Here is a 24,808-nt window from a genome sequence, read left to right as displayed (position 1 = left end):
AAAGAGTTACTTGATTTCCTACAAAACGCTGATCTCAACTACCTCTTTTTATACGATTGCTTCCCACATTTCAGTTTCTCTTCCTGACTTAGAAAACACATTTACAAGATATACTTGGTTGGCTACAGATCTTCTTTGGCAGCTTCCCTGTGCTACTTGCTCTGCTAAGCACAGCAACAATGAGAGGCAAATTTTTACTAATTTATTTTTTTTAATTTGTTCTGGAAATCAAAAGTGAACCAGGCAGCAGGTTCCCACATTTTCCAGCAGTGGTACCACAAGGCAATGGTGGATGTTCCCGGCACAAATCGGTTGTTACAGGAGTAGGAAGATAGTGTTTATCACAGCCAGCTGCTGAATGTTTGAAGAGTATTACAAGTATCTGCTTCATAAATGAAACAAACAGCAAAATTAACATAGAAAAACTGAGGGAAAGCGGTAATTTATTGCTGTCTGTCTTAAATATAGATCCAGGTAACACAAGGAATACGTTGTGTAGACTTTTACCCCACAGTTAGTGACTGCATACCTGTGCAGTGCTGCTTGTTTTTGTCAGTTTGTTCGTGTCACTATTTTTGTGTTAGTCAAGGGTTTCTTCCTCCAGCTCAATTCAGTGCTTGAATTTGTCATTGTGTATTTGCACAGAAGCAGCTGGAGGTCCCGGTGGAAATTAGGATCCTTTTGCATTAAGTTCTCTACAAACAGAAAACAATGGAAAGTCTCATTTTCACTCCTGACATTACTGGTGTCTGTGGGAAACAAACTTGATTGTAACAATGTTTTGACCACAGACTATGTTCTTCTATAATCTGTCTAATAAGGGTATTCTTGGACTATGCAGCGAGGAGCTCCGCATACACAGGGTTAGGCATATTGTCATTAAATAGTCAGGAATGATCAGGACAGTTCCACAGTAAGCTTAGATCACCTTGGTAGCTTACGTCAGTATTGATCTATCTGGAATATGCTTTCTTGGGATAAGGTAAAATTAGGTTTTAATGCCATTTTATTCCGGGTACTAGTGGTTTCTTCCTGGAAAAATAAATGGAACATAAATTGATGGAGTGTGTGGTATCACTGCTTTGTAAGTAACAAAAATATTAACTTTCCTAGCATTTACTGAACTTAAAGTTGATTCTATCCATTTAAATTGGTACCTAGTACTTGTCACATTATGATATAGGTGTGAATGTGCTTTGCCAGGCTATATATGCACAGCACGGAAACATTCACTTAAGTTCACACCCACACATCCCCATATGCTTTGAACAGATTTAAACGGTGACTGAAGGATGAAGAAGGCTGAACCGCATAAACATTATACACAATGACTATTAATTTCAAAGCAATGGAATAATCTATAAAGGTTGTTAGGAAGCAATGTAAATGCAAATGCTCTTCTAATAAGCACCGGTAGTATCATGTTGGAACATGTTTGTGGTGCAAAAAAGCGTGTCAAAGTGAGCGGGGAAGAGCACGGATGGTTTCTGTGGAAGATGGTGACAAGATTAAAGAGGTGAAAGGCGATGGGAATGCAGCGTTCAGGGACTCAGTCCAAGGAATAGTTCTAGCATGGGCTGACTTAGCAGTGCAGTAAGCAGTGTTTGGTGGCTGAGTGAGGACAGGCAATATCTGGAATAATTAATCAATAATTCATTATGGAAAAATGCTACCAGCTGTAAACTTAATTTGTAGAATAAGGTCCTACGGTAATGCCAAAAGTTATAAATACATTCATATTTTTTTGAAACAGCTAGGGCAGACTGAAGCCAAACACTTCAATCATATATAATAAAGCTGACTTTTTAAAAAAAAGGTTGCAGCTGGGTCCAAACAGTGGTGGTAAAAGGAGTTAAATCCTGTTGGCGGCCAGTCACAAGCGGTGTTCCCTGAGGTTCAGTTTTGGGGCCAGTTCTGTTTAATATCTTTATCAATGATCTGGTTGAGGGGACTAAGTGTGCCCTCAGTCAGTTTGCAGATGACACCAAGTTGGGTGGGAGTATTGATCTGCTTGAGGGTAGGAAGATTCTGCAGAAGGATCTGGAGAGTCTGGATCAATGGGCCAGGGTCAGTTGTATGAGGTTTAACAAGGCCAAGTGCCCAGTCCTGCACTTTGGTTACAGCAAACCCATGAAATGCAACAGGCTTGGGGAGGAGTGGCCGGGGGGCTGCCTGGCAGAGAAGGACCTGGGGGTGTTGGTTGACAGCTGGCTGAACAGGAGGCAGCAGTGTGCCCAGGTGGGCAAGAAGGTCAAAAGCTTCCTGGCTTGTATCAGGAACAGTGTGGCCAGCAGGACTAGGGAGGTGATCCATCCCCCGTACTCAGCACTGGTGAGGCTGCACCTTGAATACTGTGTTCAGTTTTGGGCCCCTCAATACAGGGAAGGCATTGAGCTGCTGGAGCGTGTCCAGAGAAGGGCAATGAAGCTGGTGAAAGGTCTAGAAAACAGGTCTTATGAGGGGTGGCTGAGGGAACTGGGGTTATTTAGTCTGGAGAAGAGGAGGCTGAGGGGAGACCTTATCACTCTCTACAACTACCTGAAAGGAGGTTGTAGCGAGGTGGGGGTCAGTCTCTTCTCCCAAGTAAGAAGCAATAGAACAAGAGGAAATGTCCTCTAGTTGAGCCAGAGGAGATTTCGATTGGATATTAGGAAAAGTTTCTTCTCTGAAAGTGTTGTCAGGCATTGGAACAGGCTGCCCAGAGAGGTGATTGGGTCTCCATCCCTCGAGGTATTTAGGATGTGTTGTAGACGTGGTGCTTAGGGACATGGTTTATTGGTGGACTTGGCAGTGTTGGGTTAACGGTCTGACTTGATGATCTTAATGGTCTTTTCCAACCTAAATGATCCTATGATTCTATTGTTCTATGATGGTAGACAGTGAAAATGAGGCAATCAGTGTAGAATCCTAACACTGAAAATAAGACATTTGGAGTGAAAGGTCCTAATAATAAAACCAAATTTTACTCTTATAAATATTTCACGTCTTTAAGCAGGAATAAAATTCCTACCTGCTATATGTTTCATTTTCCTTGCAGAGCTTTACATGTTTTATTTATCATTCCACACGATCTATTAGATAACTTTATCATCTTCTAGTGTTTTACGAAAAGCGGTACTGTTGGGTATTAATGATCATCCAGCTATCTGCTGTTAATACCTACGAGTCAAATGACTTCTAATGACTTGGCTAGCTTTGAATAAATAGTAATCCTGTCTAGATTGATTTCCAGACAATTTCCCCTTTTCACACTTCAGCACAATTACGTAATATTTGGATTGTAGAAACTTCAAATTATTAAACAACTCAATTACAGTTATTTTAATCATACAATCATAGTATCATTAAGGTTGGAAAAGACCTCTAGGATCATCAAATCCAACCATCAACCCAACACCACCACGCCTCCTAAACCATGCCCTGAAGTGCCACATCTACAGGTTTTTTGAATACCTCCAGGGATAGTGACTCCACCACCTCTCTGGGCAGCCTGTTCCAGTGCCTTACTCTTCAGAAATAGTAAGTGTGTATTTTCTTTTAGGAAATATGCTAGTTTAGAAACAAAACACCAAAATGTAAGTTTGGGGTTTAATTTGTCCAGTAATGAAAACTTCAAAGGCAGTGAATAAGAATGAAATTTTTTTTCTGTATTTGGGATGCTATTTACTGATATATAATATTTGAGATATATGTGACACCAAATATATAGTTCACAGAACAGTGTTATAATATACTGTGTATAACTGTGTTATAATATACTTTCAACAGGTGAAATTGCTCCTATGTGTATCCTGCCTGTATTAGATTGTGGATGACTATTTGGAAAGGAGCAGAGTGCATTTTTTAACCTCTATATCATTCAGAAAGTGTCATCTGTCTAAAAGGACCCTGGTTTTAGTCTGTCAGACACCTTTGCCACTGTGTAGCAGGTACAGTTCAAGAACTAGCACAGGGCACCTCTCCTTGCTGGCAGCCTGCCCCGGAGCACATCAGCACCAAAGCACCGACTTGCTACTGTGTGCTTTGTGCCATCCCACTGAAATAATCTCTTTCACTACAGGTCCTGATAATGACAAAAGATGCTATTTCACTGTTTCTATGTCTGTGGTTAATTTTCTGTTTAAAAAACCTCAAAGTGCTGTTAATCCTATTAGTAACAGCACTTTGCAGTGCTTTCCTTATGTCTCAGAACACTTTACCTAAGAAGTTGAGTTGATACTTCTGTGCCTCACTTGACAGAAGGAAAAGCTGAAGCAGATGATGTTGAAGTGAGGTCCTGAGCACCCCTTTCCCAGAGGAGGTACCGGATAGGAGACTCACAGTCATCTCCCATCATCACTTCTGCTCCTGAGAGATAAAGGGCACACTTGTATTGTGGCCACAAGCACCAATGAAGCTTGTGTAGATGTACCTGCGCATACTTCAGAAATACAGGTTTGACCTTCAAGAGTTCCTGCTAGTTTGTTCAGTGTTCATAGAGTATGTAGCATAGGGGGCCACCGCCTGTTACTATGCCTCCTGGGTGCTGCTGCAATAGGGGTTTCAGCCACTCTTCCTCTGTCTTGGGCACCTTTATCAGCCCAGCTGAAGGAAACACCTCGTGGGCTGTGAATTCCTCTCAGATGACCATGCAAATACTTGGGCAGTCAGCTCATGCTGGTCCCTGAGCTGCCACTGCTAGTATTAAACTAACTAGTTAAAGCCGATTTGCATACATTTGCAGCTGCAGCAGAAGTCGAATGATAAATATTCCCAAATGTAGCTATGCAAATAGTGGCAAATTCAGGATAAATGTATGAAATGCATTGTAGTAGTCACAAATTCTTCTCTTTTTCCTTTTAAGAAAAAAAACAAAAGACAAATTTTGCTTTATGTTACAGGCCAGGCTCTCTTTTATAATATTTTGAATTTTGTGTTGCCTTACAAGTACAAAAGGACCATAAACCAACGGTAAGCATTCAAGAATTATTTTAGCATGGACCATGTTAACTCACTGATAGCTTTCTATCCTGCCCTCCACTTCAGGGGCAAAGGGGGGCGGTTACATACTGTGGCTGTACACTAGCGAGCGCTAGGTAACAAATCGCCACAAAACTGGGGGATGTTGTGTAAAAAACTTATCAATTAAAACCCCCAACCAAACAGAACCACCTACATGCCCTTCATCATGTTGTAAAGGATGATAAAAACTGGAGTTGCAAATGGTAATAATCCCATCCATGTATAAATTCCAAAAGATGAGAGACGGCATTCTTGGAAAAACATTGCCACCCCAAAAGATAGAGCATAGAGGCTAATCTTGTTCAAAGGAGATAGTTCCCCCTTGGCAGTGGCCTTCCTTGTACCTGAAATCACTCATCTGTGACTTAAAATCCAGTAAAACTGGCTTCTCCCCAGCCCAATGGGGACAGCTAGCTCTCAAGGTCAGCTATGGAGTGGTTCATCAGGCCAACAGCTCCATTCCCCTTTACTGTCCACCTCCATGAATGGTTATGAAAGTAAATTTCTATGGTTGCTGAGAAGGTGCCGGGAGAGAGCTGGGAAGGAGTCGGGCAGTTCTTGAGGGCTGGAGCTCGGCTGCAGGAATCTGCTTCAGCTGCTGCGCCATCTCCAGAAGATAGATGAAAACGAGTGTTTATCCAAAGAAAAGGACATCCACGGGTTTATATCCATACCAGCTGTATATAACTTACTAAACTCCCCAAAGAGGCAATGTCCTGTTTCCCTCCCTCCCAGGGCAGACTGGCTTCTCCTGAGCAAACCAAGTGTTTAACTGTGGGTGACCGATAACTGCTGCCATTAATTAAATGCTGTGTGTCTAAGTCAAGTGCAAGCCTTTGAAAGTGAGAGTATCTTTTTAAAAATGAGGGTTAGCAAATGAACAAAGAGCTCACAGAAATGCTGAATTTGTTTCCTTGGCATTTTAGTAACTGTTTGACCTGACCATTTCAATTTATCCCTTAAAAGAAACAGAGATGTTCAGGAAGGCAGAAACTCTGTACTGCTAAGGCAAAGTACTTTTCTAAAATACTTTAACATAGTGCTTAGATATAGCTATCCAAAAGGGTATTATGCTGAGCTGTCATATTTTGAGCTGCAGCTTTTGCATTTTGCTGAAATATCAATACTGTATGTACTGCATGTAAAGTACATGGTTAACTCTTGGTTTCCTAGTGTAATATGGGGCAGGAAACCTTTGTAATGTAATAACATGACCAGTGCAACACCCACCCACCCCACCCCCAGTCCATTGTAAATCAGGCAGTATAATGTAGATTGAGGAATAATCAAAAGACATGCAAAATGAATGGTAGATTCTCATATGTGTGCGTATTCTAAAATATACTGATCTACTGTTGAAGTTAGAAAGCAGGAAAGACAGTGAGACTAAGAGAATGTGAAATTTGCAAAAATGTTTGATGCTACAAATTTTATTTTGTTGAATATTTGCATGGAAAAAACCCCTAGGTTTCCAGTGATAATCGCATGTGTTCTCTTATAATTATTGTCCTTACTCTGTATCTTGATGATTATTTGCTGTTTTTTTTTCTGTCCAGATGTAAGAACTATTCTAATTTCAGCTAGAAAAAAACAGCACGGAACACAGACTGGGATCCACTATGGAGAATATAAACAATCAGAAGCACCTGTGTTATACAAATATGTTGTTTACAGACACTAAAAGAGGCGTAAGTGCAACATATCCTTAAATATTTGTATGTAATTCTGTAGCTTTCATTTGTTCCTGTGTCTAACAATTCCTGTGGCGTGTGATAGGCCTTTGACATACGTCTGTAACTGTCGAGAGACTTGTTACGCTGATCAGAGTACAATCGGAGCCCCCAGAATCCCATTGGCCGAAGTTAAATATCACTGTGAATCACAGGTATTATTGTGTTACCAGGCAATACAACAAAATTTAATCAGAGCAAAAAACTTCACTTGATGCTGTTAGAGCCAATAGGTCTGAAATGAAGGATAATTGCATATTAAAATAGAGTGGGTAGCTCTGTTTTGATGTAGAGATATGAAGATGTCAGGCAAGCTAGTCTGTAGCAGAAGGGAATAGGTGCCCTGAAGTGATTGAGGAGCGGAGCCCAGGAGAGCATTCCTTGCATTCCTGTGGCACTCGCCCTATACATATGCCCCACAAAAAAGGGGAATCTTAGCACTCCGGGTTGGTAAATTGAGCTTCAGAAGAGCTGGCACTTTCCTGTAGCTGCAGGCTTGATTAATTTGAAGAAATGATACTCTCTGGATGACGAATGCGAGGCATATTTAAAACTCTTATTTTTTCAGGGCAAAGGACATTACATTTTCAATCTGTTAGTTAAAAAAAAAAAAAATCCCCCATAAAGACTACTAATAACCACCAATGAGTCAGGATGTGGAGCCCTCCCTAGCCTTTTCCCATGGTCTGCCCAGAATTATTGGTATTAGGTGCAAAAATATTTTGCTGACACATATGAGCGGGATTAACCCAGAGAGTTATCTGTGTTAATGAACCATCTGTAGAAAATCGGTTGATTTAGTAGATTACTGTCTGAAGACACAGCCTGTGTGAGAGCCATGTATGCCTAAAGGCGTAAGATTTTTGTCTCCCGAGACCGACAGCGTATCTTGTGTGAGGGGAAAAAATGGTTACCCCTGTGAATTTTTTGCAAATGAAAAATACAAATAAAAATTACACCACCGTAGTCGTGATTAAAATGCGTAAACCCCTGCCAGCGACTGGAAATTAAACGTATTTCTTAATGTTCACGTTATTTACGCTGCGTGATCCATATCAGCAAAGGGTATACGCCGCTTGTGAAAGCAAATACATTTAATAGTATTACCCCGCCGCTAATGGCACATTAATAATACTTTCATGGTTCCTATTTGTCAAGCCGCTGCTGAGACGTGCTCGGTGTCGTGGTAAACAAAGAAAATCAGCCATGTTGCAAGACCTTTATTCTTTAAAAACTTAAGCTCACGTGGGGAGAAGCCGCTAGGTAACCCCCAGGAAAGTGTTCGGTTTAAGGTTTCACCCGCTTCCCCTCCTCGCTTTTGTCCCAGGTAGCAATGACGGAGGGGACAGCCGGCCGGGGCGGATTCCTCTCGAGAGGAGGGGCAACAGGTGGCCTCCCCAGCCCAGGGACCCACTGAATGCAGCAGCTCAAGCCTTTCCTCACTCACGCCCGGCTTGCCCGCCGCCAGTACCCGCGGGTCGCACCGCCGAGGCTGCGGGGACGCGCGCCCCTCGGGACCAAGGCGACGGCCCGTCAGCCGTCTTTTTTTTTGGGGGGGTGGGTGGGTGTGTGCGTTACAACCGGCAGGGACGGCTTTCCCAGGGCGGCTGCGGGGGAAGGATGCTAAGGCAGCCCCCCGCCCCCCGCCGGCCCGCCCCGGCCCGCCCCCCGCCGCTCCGCCTCCCCGAGCCAGCAACTTCCCAGTCGCCGGGGCGGGCGCGGAGCCCCCCGTCAGCCCGGATGGGAGGAGGGGGAGGAGGAGGAGGCGAGAGGCGGCGACGGCGGCGGTGCCCGGGGGGATGCGGCGGAGCGGGCCGGCGGGAGGCGTAGCGCCGGTTGGAGAGGGAGCGCCGAGCCGTTGTCGCCGCCGTTACCGGCGGGGCTCGGCCGCCGCCTCCTGCTCCGGGCGGCGGCGCTGCTGAGCCCGCGGTGCCTCCGCGCCGCGCCGCCTCCCACCTCCTCGGCTCCCAGCGCTCCGGCCGCGCAGCGCCAGGCCGCGGCCGGCCTTCCCCCATCCCCTCCCCGGGCGGCGGCGGCGGCGGCGGCGGCGGGAGGCGGGAGGGGCGCGATGGCGTCCTACGTGGATAACAGCTTCCGCCAGGCGGTGATGAAGAACCCGGCGGAGAGGAGCCCCCAGGTAGGCGGCCCCTTCCCCCGCACCCCCCGGCGCCCTCCCTCCCGCCCAGCCCGGCCGGGGGGAGGCCGGAGCCCCGCGGCCCCGCTCCCGGGGGAGCCGAGCGGAGCGGCTCGGCGCGGGCTTCGCCCCCACCCCCGAGCCCCCCAGCGCGGCGTTCCCGGGCGGCGACTCCCGGGCAGGGAAGAAACGCGTTAACGCCGACAACTTTCCCCCTTCTCCCTAATTATTTTATTATTTTTTTTTTTTTTGGGGGGGGGGGCAGAAACGCCAGCTGAGTTTATTTTGAAGGTTGCTTCCGGTAAACAGAAAAAATGCACTTGGAGTATAATTTTATTGTTTTCTTTTTGTTTTGTTTCATTTTGTTGTTATCCCGCAGTACGCTGTGGCTCGGGATTTGAATTCAATCCCTACTTTTACATAGCTGGCTGGAGCTGGCAGCGCTGTTTCATAATGTTGGGGCTGAGGTCAGTGGTATTCTTGGCAAGCCCTGGCTCTCCAAAGTAGGGTGAAATCCTTACACAATGGCACCAGGCAGGAATGTTTTAGATACCTGCGCCGGGCTCCTGGAGCCCTCTTTGTCGGAGGAGTAGGCGAGTCGAAGCTGTTTGTGAGCATAATTGCACTTGGAGAGGCTAAGAAAGGTTACATCGGGGGCTGGAGTACGTAGAGAAACATTTTGACTTAACATGACCTGAAAAACAACTAAACTGAATGAGTTCTTTCTGCTCCCGAAGGGTTGCTGCAGTGGCTGTTGCTGCCAACTGTCTAAAGACTAATAAGCTTTACACTGATCCCCACATCAAGCCGCGGTTCAGTAGCTAATGATACAAGGAGTTACTTTGCTTGGAGTTGTAATGCCATCTGTCCTATTTTCTGAAGGCTCGCCTTGCTCTCTGAGCAGTCCCTGTGTTCTGGTTTTGGGGAAGAGATGGTATTACTGATTATTTTGGCAGGCGGCTGATTGGCTGGTGACGTTTTCAAATTGGGGGCAAAGAGGAAACCTTGACTTTCGGTCGGCACCCATAAGTCATTCCTCCTACTATAGATACGTCATTGTGGTAATGTTATTTTTATCCTCATGCTCATGGAATATGTGTGAGAAAATAAAAACTCCCATGGAAAAACATACTGACTGCATAGGCATTGTATTTAGTGTGTCTTTTTTGCAAATATTTTTTATTTTGTCTTTTCTTTTTTTTTAAAAAAAAACACCAAACCCCAGACTGCTTCTGGAATGTGTTTTCATGGTGCTAAAGTTGTTTCTCTGTCCTTGTTTGACCTTTTCCAAATGTCTGTTTGCCTTCAGTGCTGGACCCAGCCCTTCAGTGCGTTGTGAAAGCTGAAGGAGGCCGAGTGCTCTCCCCTGGGGAGGACACTCTCTGCAAACTGGTAGCAAGGTTCCCTGCATTGGTAGAGACATAAATTCCAGCCAGGGGAGCCTGCCGGTGGCGTCCGGCCTCAGGAGATGGCTATCGAAGGATTGGCGGTTGTTCAGGAGGAGCGACACCAGCAGATGCTCAGAAACCAGTTGGTCAGGTAGTGGGGCCACCAGCCTGGGCTTGGGGGACGATGCTTCCCCCGTGACATGATCTGTGCCGTGTGAACTGTTAAAGCTTCTCCTGTCCTTGCCGGTCGGCTCTCTCCTCTAGAAGGGATAACCAAAAAAAAAAAAAGGACAGAAAGTAAGAAATGGCGCAGTGAAGAAATCGGCCCGAATGCAGGGATAAAGCCGGTGTGAAGGGCATGGAGCAGAGAGCTAAATCAGGAACACCAGGGCTGCGTTAATGCTGTAAAACTTCCCGAATCAGCAGACCGGAGGCCTGCTGTGGCAATCGCCACAGGAAAAGAAACCCACCCTTAAATCCACGAAGCTGACACTGGCCAAAATAATCCACAAATAAGACCAAATTTGTGGAAAACATAATGTGTTGTTAGCACTGGAAATACTTGAAACCAGTGATCAGGCGTGCCCTCCTGTTGCTGCTGGGGAGAGCAGGGCTTGCAGCAGAAAACTTGGTTGGCATTTTTGTGAACGGCTCTGTCTAATTGTGTGTGTTGAGGAGTTTTCTAATGTTAGGTCTTTGTTATGGAAATTTAGTTTTATTTTACAGCCGTACTGGAATTTGAAAGGAATATGCTTATGCGCATCTTCTTTCAGCCACTAAGTAAAATTAAAAAGATGTTTATGTAGAAACACACAAAGACCTTGTTTTTTCTTCCTCCGTTAAAGTAACTTCTTATTGTCTGTTTACTTGTATTTTCCTTTCCTTGCTACACTGTCTCATAAAGATAGTTAATTTTGGCTTTTGAGAAGTCATGAGGTATCTTTCTTTAAAGCTGAGAGAGGGTTGAAAAGAGAAAAATATATTTATCATATTCATGTCAGTACAGGAAATAACAAGAGAAGTATGTTAGTAGCATACTTGCTGCTTACTTGCCTTAAATTCATTGGGGCTCAGCTCCTCTTAAATCATGAGGAGGTAGATAATGCGTTTGACATTACTATTTGCCCTGGACTGTCATGGTGTGAGTTTGGCAAAATGACTGCACTGCAGGCTCAGAAGAGAGGAGTGACAGTGGGATAACCAGCTCGTATCTATGTACAGCTTTGAGAACTGCTAGATCTGATACACATTGTCAGAGAAAGCAAACTTAACTTTGCATGAACTTCTGTAGTTCAAAAGTCTTTCGGTAATTTTGGATGGGACTCTTGGGGTTTTTTTTTGAGGGAGCTAAGCAGTGTACTCTGCAATCACTTTGGAAAATTCTTAGCTACGTATCTCTGGTGTATCCTCACAGAGTTTTTCTGAATTGTGTGAATTACAGCTCAACACTCCATTGACTAAAGAAGCTCAAAAATAGAATACGTACATGGCCTGTACTTTAACATGCCTGTTGTGTAACAGAGCTCTCTTCTTTAATTGCTTTATTAAACTATTCATTTTCTCTTTGAAGACGTGAACTAGGAAGTTAATTTAACTACTTTGGGGAATCTAACTTCTAAATGTTCATGAATTACAAATGGCTTTATGCCCTTAAGCTGTGAGTAATAGCGATCTATTTTTTTTCTCTCCAAACATCGTCTTATATGAGCTGTTATAGCTTTGTTTTTTCAAACCAAATTCTTATTGGCATCATAGGCCATCTTAGGTAGTGTGCAGTTTTATACTGGTGTAACTTAATCTGAAAAAATAGGGCTGCTTTTGTTTTCAAACAAGAGAAACCAAGCTCTAATCTCTTTCTTTATCCTCACGACTCATTTGCATGGCATGGTATGTGAATAACTAGTTGCCTCAGAAACTCTGCATACTAGTTCACTGTTTTCATGCCATGTAGTGACGTCTACAGGAAGAATTTTTTTTTAATGTATGCCTTATATGTTAGGTGCCTAAGGTTTTCTTATGGACACTGCCAGTGTGGTACATGGAGGCAATTCAGTACAGTAGTAATGAATAGCAGAGAAGTAACAGACAGCATCAGACCGTGTCTTAAGGGGAGAGGGGAGAACTGTGCAGTAGGTCTTAGTTTGATACTAGCGCGCCATTTAATGTCAGAAGACATCTAAACAGGATGCCGCTACTGCGCAGATACTCCCTTCTTGAGCACTCGAGAGGAACAATGGTTTAATTATAGGATGTACCTGTTCTTTTTCTAAATAAACTTTCAGCTTGTTCCCCAGCTGTGTTATTTTTATGCTTGTTACCACTGATAGTGTGATTGCGTGCAATCTTCAGATAAGCCAGAAACGAACGTTTCATTCTTGCTATAGTGATCTCTTAGCAAATAGGTATGAGGCAGCCTGGTTTCGTGGGATCATACAAAATAAGTGTTTTATGTAGGAGTCTAGCATAAAGGATTATACTTAGTCTTTAAATTCAGGCTTATTGTGTGTATTTATATCAAACACAGCAGAAGACTAAAATTATCATTTTCAAAGGAGCTTATTTGGGATTTCTTTCATTTGGAAAACAAGTATTTTGGAGCTTGAGTTTTGGTTTCAGTTTTTTTTTTTTCACTGTCAACATGCTACATTACCATCTTTTTGATGCTAGTATTTAAAGAGAAAGATAACCCCTGTTGTCATGCTGCTAACAGCAGTAAAATGCTGAGAACCGGTTCTGTTGCTAAACTCTCCTGCTGGTTCTCAGTGGCTTTGAAAAAGTGTAGGACTGCGACACCTGATGCTTGATATTTGGCTGCATTACATCGTTAAAATGGTCTTGCCATCACGCATCTCAGGGCGTTGTAGTAATTCAGGAGTAGCTTGAGTTTGCAAGATTTGGCATTCTGGTTTTTTTGGGAGGGAGCCCGTTTGGCCAACAAAATGAGATTCCTAACTGCACTTCCCATGGTGGTGTTTAGGCTTGCTGCTGTCTCCAGTAACTAATTCAGAAGTGAGGGCACGAGCCTCTTACATTTGGTGTTAACATTGTGAGCGTGGTTAACGACGCAGCTTAATGAAGAAAGGCAGTTGCAAGGTCTTGGTCCATGCACTTGCCTCTTGCTTGGCAGTCGGCTTTAGGTAAAGGTACCATCACAAAGTAAGGGTAGCTGGTCTGAGCAAAAAAAGCCTTCCAGATGTTGCACAGTTTTGGAAACTTGTTCAAAATAGTTAACATCCCCAGAATGTGGCTGACGAGCTGTAAGTTAAGTGGTGTCTTTTGGTGTCTCTTGGGCTGTAAGTGGGAAATGGATACAGATAAAACAGAAGAAGTTATAATAGACATTTATATAGAGACCTTTGGTCATAGAAGGTTTTCTGGCTGCGTTCACCATTTAACTGGGAGGATAAAAACCCAAAGTAACTATTTGGAAAAAGTGAGACCTTTACCTGACAAAGCAAGTAATGTATTTGTTTAGTGCCGAAATAATATTAGAGAATGTATTTTTGCAGTAAGTATACTTGTTTTTGTTTTTAATTTTTTTCTGTTGAGCCAGGATTACTATGCAGGATAATTTTATGCCCAACAAACTTAATTGTATGAATGTCTCTTTGTGGCTGATAGCTAAAACCAAAACCCCTTGTGTAGTTCAAGTTTTCTTGCAACCTCTCTAATCTCAGTCTGTCGAAGCAGCCCTGGAATGTCTGATTCTGAACTTCCACTGACAATTTTCGTGTCCTTCCCAAACCTAAGGGCATGCACTGCAACAAGCTGCTCAGTATCCTGTTTGTTTTGAAAGAAAATATGTTTATTTCCCAGTCTTTCTGACAGAGGGTGCATTTTCCCATAGCTGTTCATATCTTTGTTGCTAAGAGTTTTGAGAACAGTGAGAAAATTGCATTTTTAATTTCTTTTGCAGTAGTTCTCCCCTGTCATAGGGCTGGTACTTTCTGCATTTGTAAATTTCTGTATCCTGTGGTAATATGAGTTTCACCAATGCTTACAAGGACCTCGGTGTGATCAGGGAGCCTTCGCCAGTTTGAAGCCTTGCCCTAAACGCTTGTCTGCTTTGTCATTATGTCAGAAGATTGCAGCTCGGTTAGCTGTACATATCCAAGCCAACTGGAAACTGGGTAACTTGGAAATTGAGGTTTAACTGTAGCACTGATAAGCTCTGTGTAGTTTCCTACTTGATTAATTGTTTGTTAGAGTTTGCTTTTGATTTCTGCCCTGCTGTGGCTGCAGAAGTGTTTGCACTGGGTTCAGGCAGGATACGTTCCTGCGAGCATGTTTTTGACAGCCTTGTGGACATACTCTCCTGCACGTAAAAGCTGGGAACGTAATGATAGTGCCTTGCCTTTCCATGGCAAGCTTGCCTAGGAAAGTTGCTGTGCCTGAAGCCCAGGAATCTGCTGCTCAGCCCAAGTTTGTATTTTTTTTTTTTTTGTCTACTTGCCTCTTAACGTGCTGCTGAGATGTAAGAGCGTGTGTCTGTACCCTTGGTCATGCCAACGACAGCACCGTCCCACCTGTCCTCATTCACCCCTCTGGTGGGTCAGGGGGTAGCCGCCTGTGCTGCTGGGGAGGCTGCGGTAGAGGAGGGTTATCACAAGGCAATACCAACTGCTGTGGCTAGGCTTGCCCTTCTGCTAAAACTAGTAATAAGCAAAATCATCTGTTGAACTTGAGAGACAAAAAAGACTGACAGTTTGTTCTTGTCTTGGGTGTGAAAGTGTAGATCAGCAAAAGTAAATGGCACACAAGCATTTTCCCAAAATCATGTTTTTCCTTAATAGGAAGATAGTGTTCCGTGGGTTATTTATGGAAACACTTTGCACCTGAAAAAAAAGGGTTTAAATGCAATCTCTGAAGACGCTTCATTTATTTTATGCTTATTACAATAGGAGTTAGTGAAGGTTTTGTGAAAACAGTTACTGTTTTGTGAGTTCCATTGTTTTTAAAAATCTGTATGCTTAAAAGTCTTTACAAGTCTGTATGTTTATGCGAATTATTCAGTGGTAGCTACCAATTCGTTCTGATGAATTACTGATCTGATTTTGATAGCTTTTTTTCCCCTAAGTCAGAAAGCTGCTACTCAATTTGCTAGCATGTTTCAGGAATAACCATAAGTATACTGAACAGTCATTGTAAGAACTTTGACTTCCTCGTTGAGGGTTTTGTATCCTCATGAGAAAATATATTTTGGCTTGTGTTTTGGGAACTTTCCCACAGTAGGAGATCTAATTTTTGCGAGGTATTGTTTGGGAATTCAAAAGGAGCGCTGGCAGAAAGATAGCTCTACAAAGATGCTTTGTGAAGGGCAGCTGAGCCTGCGCGCCTTGTTTGCTGCAGCCAGTGTTGCAGATTTAATTTGCTGGATGTATTTTGCGTGAAGGGATGTATTTGAATAAGTCTCGAAATGGAAGTGGTGCTCCGCTTCCCTTTTTTCTGAACTTGGTGAGGCTGACCGCTTTTCTTGAAAAGGGAGGGAGAGGAGCCCTACTGCAGTGCTTTTCTTACAGCTTTGTTTTGGAGTTAAAAATAGCTATTTGTTCTCTCTGGGTATCTCTGTGTTATGCCCTTATATCTGTAGACGTATTCTTTGTGTATGTCTGCCTTGTCTGACCTGAATAAAAGTGATTTAATAGTTGATAGTTCTAAAGAATTCTGGCCAACAATAATGAGCAGCATGTATATCATTACCTGATCAAAACACTGAAGGAATAAGATATGGTTAAAATATTTAAATGTTCTTACAAAAAAGAAAAAGCATGAGTTTACTTCTCAGGACTGATAAAAATTGAATCCTTCACTTTTTTCTTGTATAAATATTTCTGTGGATAGCAAGATTTTTCAATTTTTCTTTTATGTATTGTGATAAACACAAGCAACACAATGAAGATGCATTTGGTATCAGTGTAAATTACCTGGGAAAGGGTATTAAGTTTCATGGAAGTCATGTTGATCCAGCATGCCTGTTGTTGACTGTCTTTACCAGACTGTTTTTGTTTGCTTGCTTTTTGTATATCTTAAAGCTAAAATAAACTTGGCTTAATAAATAAAAACACTTATTTCATTGTTATTTCTAAAGGGGAAGATGGATCCTGTTCCCTGTGGGATGATGCTTTAAAATTTTTGATTCTGCTTTTTTTCCTTTTTTTGGTTTGTATTTGCAGTTCTGTATTTTTAAGGATACTCCTGCCCCTCCCATCTTTATTTTAATTTTTCTGTAGTTGGGGAAAAAAATATTGGTACAGCCTTTTCTGTTTGAAATTAGTCACTCAGACTTGTTCTGGTAAGCAAAAAATAAACTAAATCTTAGAGGGGTGAGATAGGATGTTACGCACGTGTGGTTTGTAAGCAGTTGATGGGAAAACAAGGCTGTACCACCAATACAGTTGGAAGAAGCTTCTGCCTGAGATTTGACTTGCTGAAGCCAGAGTCTAAATCTTTCGTGGTACATTGTATTTTTCTAGCAGCAAAGCTTGTTTAAGAGCTTTGTTTCCCATGCTGATGTTCTCTGCTGCCTCATTTGTGTTGATCCAACTGTTTGTGAGGCTACAATATAAACAGGATAAGTGATACAATCTTGTTAGCCAAACAGAAGTGACTTATTTTTGAGAGGTGGTGTGTGAGGGTTTTTTTTCTAAAATCTAAGTGACTTGCTATGGTTTAGATTATGGCTCCAAATGTCAGTGTTGATGCAGCTGAAGGTGTGAAGACTTATGCTACAAGATTGAGAATAAATACTTTGGCTGTGTGTAGGTATGTCTGAAACAGCTTAACCTCCCCCAGAGAGTGTACAGTGCTCCATTTTCACACACTGTCTTGAAATATCAGAAAAATTAAACTGGATGGAATATTGTGAGATTTTGTCCTTGATGCATTTTCTAAAATGACTCTTTTTTTTTTTACTTATGAGGCATTTGTGCAAGATGCTTCTTGAGAGAGAAGTCTTCCATTTTTGTTTCCTCTGAAAATTAACATTAAAGGAAACTTTTGTAGTAAGTCCCTAGCTCTAAGGTTTTTCCCCATTAAAATATAGCAATGGCAAGAAACCTGGGTAGTAATACTACCATTGCGTGCCTTGAATTGGATCGATAAGAGATGCTAAAGCCTGTTTTTTGTGTTGTATTGCAAAGACTGAAACTAAACTTGTCTATATTTGTGTTGCTTTGTTGTATGGTAGCTGAAAAATGGATGCTGGTGGGCTCTCTTCCTGGGGGGAAGCAAGTACGTGGGGTGAAACAATTCTATTGGTATGCAAGTCAAGACACGTACACCTTTCTGTTTGGTGTCTGAAATCTATTGGGACATACCTAAAATATGTACCCTATGATGTTTTTACTTTGACTTTAAGTGCTTAATCTTGCCAGGGAACCATTCCCTCACCTGCACGGAACACTTTCTCAAAATATGTAGCCTTGCTGAAATCAATAGTATGTTGCAACTGTGGGAGTAGCCAGCACTCATTTGAATGGTTGTGTGGATTTCCTCTATTTGATGAAAGACATGTCAGAATACGCAACGTACGCACTAGTAGATAGTTAGATACACTTCGAACTGAGAGACTTGGCTGTGCAGTCTTCCAGATTTCTTTGAGTCCGTTGACAGTGTTGCTGTGGGTGTCAGAAGTGTCCTCCCCAATCTGCACAGCGGCGCAGGGACGTGCTGCTGAAGCAGACACGGTGCCTGATCACGTACTTTTACGGGTGAAAAAACTGAACGACCTACAGCACAGCTATAGTAAAAAAAGACACACTTTTGTTTAAATAGCTACCTCAATATTTTGAAGTCAAGTTGTGGCATTTTACTACATTTATGAAGACGATACTAGTGTTGAAATAGGTTTGAACTTCATAAATTAAATTAAAATGTAGTTAAATTGCATTAAGTTGTATCATTGAAGAAGAGCAGGCCCCACAGCAGACAAGCGATGTTAAAGTATCGCTGCATTCTGTGATAGCTGGCAAGAAAACATTGCTATTAAAAAGCAAGAGGAAGGGAGCTGGCTGTGCCTGCCCTGACGGTCCTGCTGCAGAGCTCTGCCTGTGGAATTGTTCTTTGACCCTGGAGGAACCAGAGTCCCCAAAAAGATTCAAAAATGAGAAGAAAAATGTGGGTGCCGGGTGCTGCTGAAGCAGAGTGCGTGGCAAAGGTGTTTTGTGTGGTTGGGCTTTTTGTGCCAGTTACTAAAGTCATAACAAGATGCTGAAGTGATGTAGCTGATCTTGACGCATGTTGTGATTTCCTGTTGAAGGTGTTTAGAGACTGGCAGCTTTTCCAGTGAAAGCAGTAAGCGGCCCATCGATTGAAATTACATTAGTACTGTTCTTTGTAAAATATTAATTTAGCTCATGGATGAAATATGTCTTGAGAACATGGAGAATATGGTTTGTATAGATTCCTTTTTGGTTCTAGTCTCAAAGGACAAGTAGCTTAAGAAAAACAATAAGTGGGGATATAGTTAATGGAGGATGCTCCACCAGAGTATGAAGAAATAAGATTTTGCATTGGTTAATGACTGCTGGTCAGGTGGTCTCTCTCTCTCTCGCTCTAAACTCTTCTTTATTAGTGCAGTAGCTAAGTAGTTTGAATATATTCCCTGCTAAGGAGGTCATGAGCAGATGGTAAACACTCCCAGTGAGGCAGTTTCCACTCTGAATTATGGAAAGGTAGTTGTGAGGGTCACAGTCTGGCTTGCATTTTGTGGTCTCTGTTGATCTGGTGTACACATTTCTAGATGGTACAACAGATTTGTTGGGGGGTCTATAATGTATTCGTTACAAAAAGCATAAAAAAATCGGACCCCTGCGTGAATGGCATGCAGTGGTCCGATCTGAGAACTGAAGTATTTCACACGCGCTGTAGGTGTGGAAGCACAAGTGGCCCTGCCAGCTACATGCTGACCGGGAACAGGCGCTTGCTGGAATGAGGGTAATTGAGTTTCCATCCTTGTCACTGCTTCTCTGTTACTGCTGAAAGCTGCTAATTGGTGCCGATGCCGTATTTCAATGTGTGATGATTTAGTTTGAAAATGCCAACTCCTTGGTTGTAGGCCACTGAACGACTATCAGATGGCAACACAATTCCAGGTCAGCTATTAAGAATAATTTGAGGTAACAGCGCCAAGGGAAGGATAATAGTTGTGTGCCGATGTGGAAGAGTATATTCTATCTCCGCTATATTTTAGGTAGCTGTCTATTTTAGTGCTCCTAGCTCTTACTTTACCAGACTGAGTATTGGTGGATAGCTGGTCTCCACTATTCCTAAATCCTCTTTAAGAAGCTTGTAAGACTCTCTTATTTAAGGCACCTTTTAGAGACATACAGCTTTAGTAGCTGAAAAATTCCTGGACTACTGAATATTGCTGGAAAATACAATTGTGTGTGACATGGTGGTGTATAAAGGCCTTGTTAGCTTTGTAAAGCAATTCTAAGTACCTTGAGCAAAGAAATTTGAGATTTGTGGAAGAATACTTCTTTTTTGATCCACATGAGAAGATGGTATGTTTCTGAATCCCCAGGTGAATTATTAATCTTTTTTTCATTTCTACCTTCTCTTATTTGTTCTTTGTACCTAGCCCTGTACAATGATTTAACTTCTGTCTTATTAATTTGATGTGTTGTTTTCTCCCTTTCCTAACCTCTCTTGCTGGTATTTTTAAATTTTGTACCTTAAAGTCACCACTTCATATATTTTTTTCTTATTAGTAGAGCACTTAGAAAGAAACAGCAGGGTGGTTTTGGCTAATGCTTTCATTCACATGTATTAATTTCCGAGTGGGAAGTAAACTCTTTATTTACGAATTGCGATGCAGTGTACATTAGACAAGTTGTTGTACAGTTTTAAAACAAAAAGTACAAATACCCTGAGTATGTCTTCATTGGAATTGGCGTATGTCAGATTTCTAACTTTACTGGGTCGATAAACTAGCATTGCTCTTTAAGGTCTAATGTTCTTTTGTGAACAAATATTCTTTGTGAATTTAAAAGTAAAGAGAAAATAATGGCACTTTCTTACAGTCCATTATAGCTTGATAGTAAATGAACATTTAGCCATGACCACAGTAACACGTTTTATAGTGACACAACCTACATAAATCCAGTTGGATTTGCTGTTGACATTGGCCCATGTTCCAGCATATGAGTTACCTTACATTTCTTTTGAACAAAGGAGGTTTGTTTGAAACAGGTGCTCTAATGGTTACCCCGGCCTTTATAAATAGCTTTTAGGTGAAGTATTACTTTTGTTAACTGTGGGTAACTTCACAAGGCATCTTGGTTTATTGCATGAGGTTTCTATTTAGAAAAAAAAAAGGCAGTCCAACATGTTGGCTATAGCTTCATGATGTTTACTGCTTCATGCCTCATACGTTGCTGTTTATTTTTAGAGTGTGCTTGTCACAATTTGTCAGCCAAATATTGGCCTGTCACCTCTGCTGTTACATAGCTGCTGAAATGCTGTTCCCAAGATGACTTTTTTAAACTACACATAATGAATTAATACCTGCCCTGGATGTTCCAGGGTAATCTTAGTTTTGGTAGGAAATAACGCAGGTAGAACTTGTCAACTTGACAAAACCCATAAAGTGCTAGGAAGAAGTTAAATAATCTTGCCGAGTATTGTGACCATACCATAATGTGTTAAACTCAATTAACGTGCTAAAATGGTTTTGAGAGTCTGTGGTAAGTTGCCTGAGTGTGTTGAAAGGCTTGAATGTTATTTATGAACAGTAGTGAAGAATATTTCTAAATCAGTTTTAAAATGAGCCAGGAGATAACGAAGAAATAGCAGGGCCAGTCTCTAGGTTGGTAAGACATGGCTACTTACACACTGTGCTTTAAGAAAATTATATCAGAATTTCTTTTAAGGAAAAATGAAATTTCTGCTTTATACAAGTGACATATGATATCTTGATTTCTTTTCCTGTTTTTTCTATTTATAGATGTCTTGACTTTGGGGATTTATCTGAAAGCTAAGGTCAGGAAGTGCCTTCCTCCAAAAACGCTACTTGTTGTGGTTTTCTGGCATGTCCTCTCCTCTCTCCTTCCCAAAAGGAATTGTACAGAAAGTATTTTTCCACAATGAAACACAGAACCTCAGCTCTGCAGATTTCATGCTCTGTGGCATATACTGCTTCACCTCCAAAAATGAAACTTTTAAAATCATCTCTTGGTGTCCACCTCAGTTATGTGACTGATTGAAATGCAAAAGGCAGTAACAACTTTATTTTGAATTATTACTGTTTTGAATAGAGTCTACACGTTGGTTGTGATGTGGAGGCAGGGGAATATAGGGTGTATCCTACTTGGAGGACTTATTTCCTGTGTGGATTTTCAGACCTTAATGACTTTGTTTCAGACAGAAGCGTATATATTTGTTGTCCCCCCAACATCCCCGTGCTCATCCATTCACTATGCTTCTACCAACCATTTAAGGCCATGGAGGACCTTAAATGTGAATGGTGTCTCCCCCCTTGGAGGCAATAATAAGAATCTCATGGCCATGAAACATGAAGTTTTCAGCAAGTTCTGGGGTACAGAAGAGGTTCTCCCCAACTAGTAAACAAAAGGCAATTACTTAAACCAGTCCTATGAGACAGTATGACAGTTTTCAGGGCAGCAAAGACGTGGGAGTACAATGAATGTTTTTGGCAAAATAACTGGTTTTGTTGTAGTCATGTTTCGGTGCAAGGTCTTAAATTCGGGACTGAGTTCTCATGAGCAGCCCTGCGTAGTGATTAAAGCTTGTGCAGTTGTTTATGCAGCAGAGCAACTGAACTCGGATGCTTGTGGTATGACCACTTAGAGCAAGCATGTACCTTAAAGTACTTTTGAGGAATAGCTATTGCTATAAGGAGTTGAAAATGAAGCTATATTTGAAGGCATGATTAAAATCTTTAACTAAACAAAGGCCCTGCCCCCAGGTCTTGTTGTGAGGTTCTCCTTTTAAAAATTTATTTAAATCTATGCACTTACTGAAACTACTGATGACCAGTAACTCCTCCTTTTTGGAATACAGATTTGGCAGTATGTTATGTAGTCTATAATGACTATTTTGTCATTTGACTTTGTCTTACATTGTTTTATATTTTCATATACAACAAACTACATTTAGAACTAGGACTGTCAACAGTAGTTGAATATTTTGTTTAACTTCAGATTCCTGTATCTGGCTATGGTATAACTTTATGTAATGGACCTGACTTGTGTTTTGTACTTTGCATTTACTTTTAAGAGACTCTGCAATCTGTTGTCTTGAACATGTTTCAAGAAAACAAGTTGTGAATGTAATTGTCACTGTTTAACAATCTCATCCTCAGTGTGCAGTGCCAGTTGAAAGAGGCTTATGAAACCAGCTCTGTATGTCTCAAAGCTATTTTAGCTGTTGAAATTCAAAGTATGGACCAGACTTCTTTAAGTTTATTCCAAAAGTTAGTGTGGCATTTGTTAAGAAACAATAACAAATAAAATCTTTTTCTGCATTTACGCTGCTTCTAACCTTCTTGCTGCCGTGATGATTGGGATATCAGTTTTTAATTCTGTATTTAACTAAGATGGGATAAAAAAAGCAAGTGTCATTTTAATGTGAGTCCCAGTGCTCAGCAGGCTTGTGAAGCGGACCTGGTCCTTTTTTCTTGGCCAAGATCCTCCATAGACTCTGCAGAGGGAGAGTAACTTCTGCATTTTCACAACTTTTCTTTTGCTTTCAGATAGTCACCATAATAATTAGGCTGCTTTCCCGTTTTTCTTGTGTTCCAAATTGCCAACCCTGTAAAATAACAGGGACCTACAGTGAAGACAAAAAAAATCCTTAACATCTAACCTCTGTGTCAGGTCTTCTAGTTGTAAAACGTAGAGGGATAGTAAGCATCTTTTTGGTGCTTTGCTGTCTGTTTAAAGCTGGCCTTGAAACCACTGAAAGCAGGTTGCATGTCAAAATGGCTAAATTTGTATTCAATTTAAGGAGTAGAAGTGGTAGTGCTGTAAAATAAGGCGAGAGACCACATGTTAAGTGCTGAAGATGATCCTTTTTGCATCAGCTACTCTGTTTCTAGTGTCTCAATGCTCTCTAAAATGTCAGAATAAATATTTACTTTTTGAGATGGATGTTTTGGGTGTGGTTTTTTTTTTTTCAGAAGAAAATGACAAATTAGTGGCTGTAAGTAGTTGTAAAAGCAAGATCTAATTGTTCTGTAGATGAGCTATGACTGCATCCAGCAACAGACCATCACACATGGTGGTCTGCAGGTAATGCAAGGGTGTTCAGCAGCGGGTTGTTGATGTTGAGGCATTTCAGCAAATTCCAGCTCTATGGATAGTATGGTCCCTGTGATGCCTGCATTGCAGCTGCTCTGGAAGGATAACCTGCTTGGAGTACACTTGCAAAACTTGAAGATGCTGCAGTCATGAGTAAGAAAATTTTAATTAGGAGGCTGCGCTGGAAGGAACATACATTTACAAACAGTAGCTGTTCAAATAGATTTTGACTTAATTCTCTTACAAATTCTTTACTTTGAGAATATTAAAGGAAAGTTATTCCTAGGGAATTCATTCACCATTTTAGTTAATCTTTGAAGAACTTGGTAAAGGTTTTTCCTGCTATTAAAAAATAAATAAAAAGAAACAAACCCCCAAAACCAAAACCCAACCCCCCCCAAACCCCTAAAAGATAACAAAAATACTAAACCCAAACCAAACAAAAAACGGGGGTGGGGGAAGTAAGTGATGCATGAGACCGCCTGCTAACCCAAAGATTGTGTTTTGATCCAAGATAGGTAAAGAAAAGAGTGAGAAGCTTCCAGGTAGGGGCAAGATAGTGGCTTCTTAAAAAAGCCAGATACTGAAAAAATTATGGACTACTTAGTACAGCATCACCCACATAGTGGGTAGTCTTCTGTGTGTGTCAACTTGCATATTATACTACCATCACCTAATTCTGTTTCTTGGATGAGCAGAAGGCTTTTTTTCTCTATCGGATTGAGAATCTCTTAGTTAGTATCAACTGTGATTTTTTTTTTTTCTTTTCCTGTCTACTCTTCTAGCTTTACGGTTCATTCTCGCTTCTTTTCTCATTTGCTTCATAATTACAGGCATTTCTGTGTGTGGATCTTTATTTCTGATTGGTTTGTGCTGCCGGAATTCAGCTTTCTGAAATTCCCAAATTATTCATTTTGATTAATGAAAAATACGAGGAAAAAGTTCTTTAGGGGTAAATGGGAATTCAGTTTGTCATAATGACTGAAGTCTACTTGCTGCTTATGGACGGAGTCCTCCCCAACTCTAAAAACACCCCTTTTTATAAATCCCATATACCATCAAAATCTGAAGGATAAGATAGTGATTGCACTGACATCTTAGTGTGCTGAAATTAAAAAAAAAAAAAAAAACAAAACAAAACAAAACCCTAGTTTTTTTTTTGCTTGTTACTTATGAAATTTCTATTTAACCAATAGTCTGGTTTACATTTGCTTTTTATTAAAAAATAGAGATCCCAGTAATAACAACATGATACTGAAATGACACACATTAGAAATGGTTTCTGTGTTTATATTT

The 24,808-nt window shown here is 41.5% G+C and overlaps 1 protein-coding gene across 7 annotated transcripts in view; it reads left to right on the top strand.

The window, feature by feature from the left end:
- The first annotated feature begins 8,465 nt into the window (after window positions 1–8,465).
- Window positions 8,466–24,808, top strand: part of RAPGEF2 (Rap guanine nucleotide exchange factor 2) — a 190,301-nt gene continuing 173,958 nt past the window's right edge. For 5 of the 7 annotated variants that reach the window (XM_064449787.1, XM_064449782.1, XM_064449785.1 and 2 more), the window contains exon 1: window positions 8,467–8,868. In XM_064449787.1, the coding sequence (XP_064305857.1) occupies window positions 8,800–8,868 (69 nt within the window). In that variant the 5' untranslated portion in view covers window positions 8,467–8,799. Of the gene's footprint in view, window positions 8,869–24,808 lie in introns of all 7 variants that reach the window. The other 2 variants (XM_064449788.1, XM_064449786.1) reach the window with 2 other exon arrangements.

Source organism: Phalacrocorax carbo, chromosome 4 (assembly GCF_963921805.1).
Source record: "Phalacrocorax carbo chromosome 4, bPhaCar2.1, whole genome shotgun sequence".
NCBI classification, from domain to species: domain Eukaryota; kingdom Metazoa; phylum Chordata; class Aves; order Suliformes; family Phalacrocoracidae; genus Phalacrocorax; species Phalacrocorax carbo.
Note: the sequence above shows the minus strand (reverse complement) of the source record. Positions and strands in the feature narration are given on the sequence as shown.